Source organism: Molothrus aeneus, unplaced genomic scaffold (assembly GCF_037042795.1).
Source record: "Molothrus aeneus isolate 106 unplaced genomic scaffold, BPBGC_Maene_1.0 scaffold_43, whole genome shotgun sequence".
NCBI classification, from domain to species: domain Eukaryota; kingdom Metazoa; phylum Chordata; class Aves; order Passeriformes; family Icteridae; genus Molothrus; species Molothrus aeneus.
In genome coordinates, this window is record NW_027099100.1 from 668,416 (window position 1) to 673,458 (window position 5,043).

At 53.2% G+C, this 5,043-nt stretch overlaps 1 protein-coding gene across 1 annotated transcript; it reads right to left on the reverse strand.

Moving 5' to 3' along the window:
* Positions 1–302: 302 nt before the first annotated feature.
* Positions 303–1,825, reverse strand: LOC136570898 (erythroblast NAD(P)(+)--arginine ADP-ribosyltransferase-like). Its single transcript, XM_066571305.1, has 2 exons — positions 1,126–1,825; positions 303–485 (listed from the first exon to the last, which is right to left on the reverse strand). The coding sequence occupies exons 1-2, from the start codon at positions 1,823–1,825 to the stop codon at positions 400–402; spliced, it is 786 nt and encodes a 261-aa protein (XP_066427402.1). The 3' UTR covers positions 303–399.
* Between the last annotated feature and the right edge of the window lie 3,218 nt (positions 1,826–5,043).

The window sequence follows — 5,043 nt, forward strand, 5'->3', positions numbered from 1 at the left end:
TACTTGATAGAATTGTTTTGATAGAATTATTTAATAGAATTGCTTTGCACAATGATACTGGTGGCCACAGTGGCTACATTGGCTGTTGTAACTTTGTGGCTAAAGTAATCTTGGTGATCAAGGTGGTCACAGCAACCTTGGTGATTATAGTTACCATGGTGGCCAGGGTGGCTGTGGTGCCCGCAGCGCCACAGTGGCAATGGTGGCCCAAGTTACGTCATGGGGGCAATAGCTGCCATGGTGGCCAGAGTAGCAGTGGTGGCCTTGGTAGCCTTGGTGTTCTTGTTTCTCTGGGGGTCCTGGTAGTATTCTTTTTCATGGTGGCAACAGTGACAACAGTGGTTGCCATGGTGGCCATGGTTGCCGCAGTGACCACAGTGACATCGGTGGCCTTCTGGCTCAGAGGATTCCAGTGGCCACTGCCAGGGCTGTGGTGGCCAGGAGGAGTCCTCCAACGTGGAAGGGGGCACTGGGGACACTCCCACCTGAGGGACAAAGATGAGTATCAGGGGGATCATGAGGGGAGTGAAGGGGTCAGGGATGGCAATAAGGGAGACTTAGGGGTTACAGGAGAGATGGGGGCCATGAGGTGACAGATGACAGGGTGTAGGGGGGGGCATGGGGGGAAACAGAGCCCAGGGAGGTCAGGGGGGGTCTTGGTGGACTTAGGAGTGACAGGGGTCAGGAGGAGTCAGGGATTGCCATGGGGGGTTTCAGGGGGTTACAGGGTTTCAGGGAGTGGCATGGGGGGTCCTGGCCCACCCATGTTCTGTACACAGCACCCATCCCCAAAGAACTGCCTTTATCAGAGAGGGACAGGGTTGGTACCCAGGGGGCTTCCTGTCCCTGTCCCTGTCCCTGTCCCTGTCCCTTGTCCCCTGGCACAGGTGTTCCTGTCCCTGTTCCCTCCCAGAAGTGGGGATACCTATCCCTCTTCCCTGTCATGTGTGTTCCTGTCCCTGTGCCCACAATGGGTGTCCCCAGAATTGGTGCCCCCAGCCCAGGGTATCCCTGTCACCCCACACACTGTGAGTGTCCCTGTCCCCCATCCCCAGTCAGGGTCATTGTCCCCTGTGCCTTATCATGGCTGTCACCATCCCCCCTGGCTGTTCTCTGTGTTGTTACCTCCCAGCCACTCGCAGTTGTATTTGCTGTAGGTCCCGGTGGACTGGAGCTGGATCTGTGTCTTGTCCCCTTCCTGGGCGTATTGGGTGACCTTGAAGGTCTCAAAGGGTGGGATCAGCACAATTTTAGGTTCCGGATGATCGCTAAAAAGCGTGACATCCACAGCATGGCACGTGTGCACCTCGAGCTTTGTGCCACTGGGACACTCGCCAATTTGTTTGCTCAGGAACATTGGCATGAATAGACCGAACCGGACGGTGTCACCACGCTGTGCCTCAAACCGGGTGCCACACACATTCAGGAACGCGTCCCAACACTGCCCGTTCTGAGCGTCCCTCAGCGTGGCCAGGGCATCGGTCAGCAGGAAATGCAGCGTTTTGAAGTGGAAGTTGTCCCGGTATTCCTGTCGGGAATGCCCGACCACGCGCAGGGCATCATTGAATTTTCTGGGGTCAGTCATTGTGAAGGCAATGAAGGCAGTGGCCTGGTCTGGGGACAGAGGGGACTCAGGGGGGCCCCGACTCTGCCACTCAGCTGCAGCCTTTACCCAAACTGCGGCAAACTCCTTGTTCTGCTCAAACTCGGAGCTGTTGAGGGCTGGCAATGCCGCCTTCATGGCAGGGCCGCAGCCCCGGTACTGGTCATCAAAGGAGTCTGGGGCCATGTCCAGGGGGATCACATCGACAGCTGTGGTGGCCATGGCCATTGCCAGCAGTGCCAGGGTCTGAGCCAGGGGGGCCATGGCAGGGAGAGGCCACAGGGACCAGTGTGGACACTGGGGGACACAGAGGGGACACAGAGGGGACACGGGGAGGGTTCATCAGTGAGGGACTGGGCAGGGGAGTGAGGTCAGCAGGGGAGTGGTGTTAGGAGGAAGGGAGGCACTCCTGCCCAGCCAACCCCTGCACATGTCTGGGGTCCCTGATAGCAAATCCTGGAATTACTTATCCCTCCCCAACATCCCCCAGCCCCAGGGACCCCAATCCCACAGTATCATGGTCCCCAGAAGCCCAATCCTACTCCCATGACTACAAGTTCCCTCAGCCCCGGCAGAATCCCAACCCAAATCCTGGGGTCACTCCCTGAGCCCCTCAGTGTCCCCCTTGGCCGGTTCCCAGACCCCAATCCCATTCCCATTCCCCAATTTCTTTGGGGACATCAACTCAAATCCAGGCATCACCCCCTGCCCCCACAGTGTCTCCCAGCCTCCCCATGACCCCAATACCACCCCCACCATCCCGTGTCCCACCTCATTTTCCCCCAGAATGTCCTGTGACCCCAATCCCAGACCTGCAACTCTCCCAGTGTCCCCCCAGCACTGCTATCCCAATCCCACAGTCCTCTGTCCCCACCCAAGAGTCCCCAAAAGCTCCCCAGCCCCTGATACCAAAATCAGCCGGAGTGATCTCCCAGATGGAACTGGAGATATCAGAAAGCCGGAATTCTTTTTCAGCTCGGACTCACAGTGGATGTCCCCTGGTCCTGCAGGCCACGGAGGAATTTCCCACAGGAAATGTATCCAGCACAATTATAAATATTCATTAAAATGGGCTGCTTAGGTAATACAAAACCAGCACATTTTCCGTACATAATCAGCATGGCTCTTCCTCCTTAAGGAAGTAATTTATATTGTCTCAGAGAGTCATAAAAATGGAATTTCAAGGTGTGGTTTTCCCTGAGTACTTCAATATCTCAGATGACCTTGTCTTAGACTTTCGCTTTAGGCAGGCGCTGCTCCTTCTCTGTTACAGAACTTGCCAAAAACCCCTCCCTGCAGTTCCCTTATCTCTTTCTCCCCAGGTTCCAGCAACCTTTGCCCTGCTGTGTAAATACTTCTACATCCTTTTATGGTTTTTTGCTCATTCATCTTTAAAGTTTATCCAGCACTTTCAGGGGAACTCAAACTTTCTATTCTGTCCCTTATTGCTCACCCTCCAGGACCCCAAACCCAGGGTCCCATGTCTCCCCAGTTTCCCCCAGCCCCACTCCCCACAGCTCACTGAGTTGCTGTCACACCTCAGATACCAATTGGGGTCCCCTGTCAGATGCCATCCCTGCAGGCACCTTGAGCCTGGGGATGATCTCCTGGGGGAGTGCCTGGGTGACATCTGTGGCATTGTTAGTGTGGCAGGAGAAGTTCTAGACCCCCATAAACTTTTGTCCCAAATTGGATTTCTTGGCCTCTTCCATGAGGAGAATAGTTGCCTCTACAGCTTACAGCCATCTGTGCCTCTCCTGTCTGATATTGAATTGTTTGTAAACGCACCGCACAGGTCACCTGAAGTGTCCCCCACCTTCTGAGCCAAGACTCGCAGGGCCTGGTGCTGTTGTTGGTGCACAAAAAGCTCAAAGGGTTTTGTTAAATTCTGGGAATTCCACGGGAGATGTGGACCTCAGGGCCATCTTTGAGTTACAGAATGTGTGTCCTTCCTCAAGAGTCCAAATCGAAGGTCATTCTGGGGCCTCCTGTGTGGGGGAGACTTCAGGAGACCTGTGGGGTGCTCTTCAAAACAACTCAACATCAGCCAGGATTGGCTCAGATGCCTGTGGGCTTAGCAGCAACTGCTCTCCTCATCCAAGAGGCCAGGAAATCCAATTTGGGACAAAAGTTTATGGTGTATACTCTGCTCACCATAATTGCAAGAAGGTGTGGAACAAAGGGAGGAGCTCACAGTGTGACAAAGAGCTCTGGAATTGGCAGCGGGATATAGAGGAAATGTAGGAAATCGCTTGCCAACTGCTTTGAGCATGGAGCCATTTGGAAAGAAGGAAGTCAATTAACAGCATGAGGATCTCCAATTAAATATAAACAAGAATTATTGTCCCTCCTTGACAACACCCAGCTGCCCAAAGAAGTGGCCGTACCACAATCCAAGGCACAACAGCTTGGGGATTGACAAATCCTTGTGGGAAATACACTTGCAATAAAGCTGCATGAGAGATTTCACAACAAAGCATGCTGGTGTTAATTCCTGAGAATGGAATTTCACCCCCAGAGGTGAGGCCTGGATAGAGTTGGGCAGATTGAAAATTGGCTGCTTATCTAAAAGCCCACAATAAAGAGGGTGGCTGGATGGGTGGGTGAGAGGTAACTCCCAATAACCAGGTCAGGAATTCCCCAGCTGCTGCTGCAATTTATAAAGGAGAAAAGCACCAGCAAAGCTCTGGGGAATTCATGCAATAGGGACTTGTCTGTGGCCTCAGATCCTCAGTGTCCTTAGGACAAAACTGTCAGGTCTGTTACAGAGCAATGCCTGATATGGTTTCAAAAGAACTCTTTGAATTCAAAACCATCACCTCCAGGCATCACTGGAAGTGGAAACACTCCTGGGGATTACTGGGAAATGGCTTTTCTGAGCTACCATGCCAACATAGGCTCAGGTATCTCCTGGTATTGATGGATCCCTTTTTTGGTGGCTCCAGAACTTCTCCTGCCACACCAAGGCCACACCAAGGCCACACCAAGGCCAAGGGAGTCACCCAGGCACTCCCCCAAGAGATCATCCCCAGGCTCAAGGTGCCTGCAGGGATGGCATCTGATAGGGGACCCCAGCTGGTATCTGAGGTGTGGCAACAACTCAGTGAGCAGTGGGGAGTGGGACTGGGGGGCACTGGGGGGACATGAGACAATGGGTTTGGGGTCATGGGGGGTGAGCAATAAGAGAGAAAATAGAAAGTTTCAGATCCCTTAATGATGCTGGATAGAGCTTAATGATGAACGGGCAAAAGCAAGAAAAGGAGTGAGAAGTGTGGATACCAGGATGAACGTGGATAGAATCCCTGGAGAAACGGATAAAGAAACTCCAGTGAGGGTCTTCTGCGAGTTCTGGAGCACAGAAGGAGCAGTGCCTGCAAAAAGCAGAAGCTGCAGGAAAGGTCATCTGGCATATTGGGACACTCAGTATGAACCACACCCAG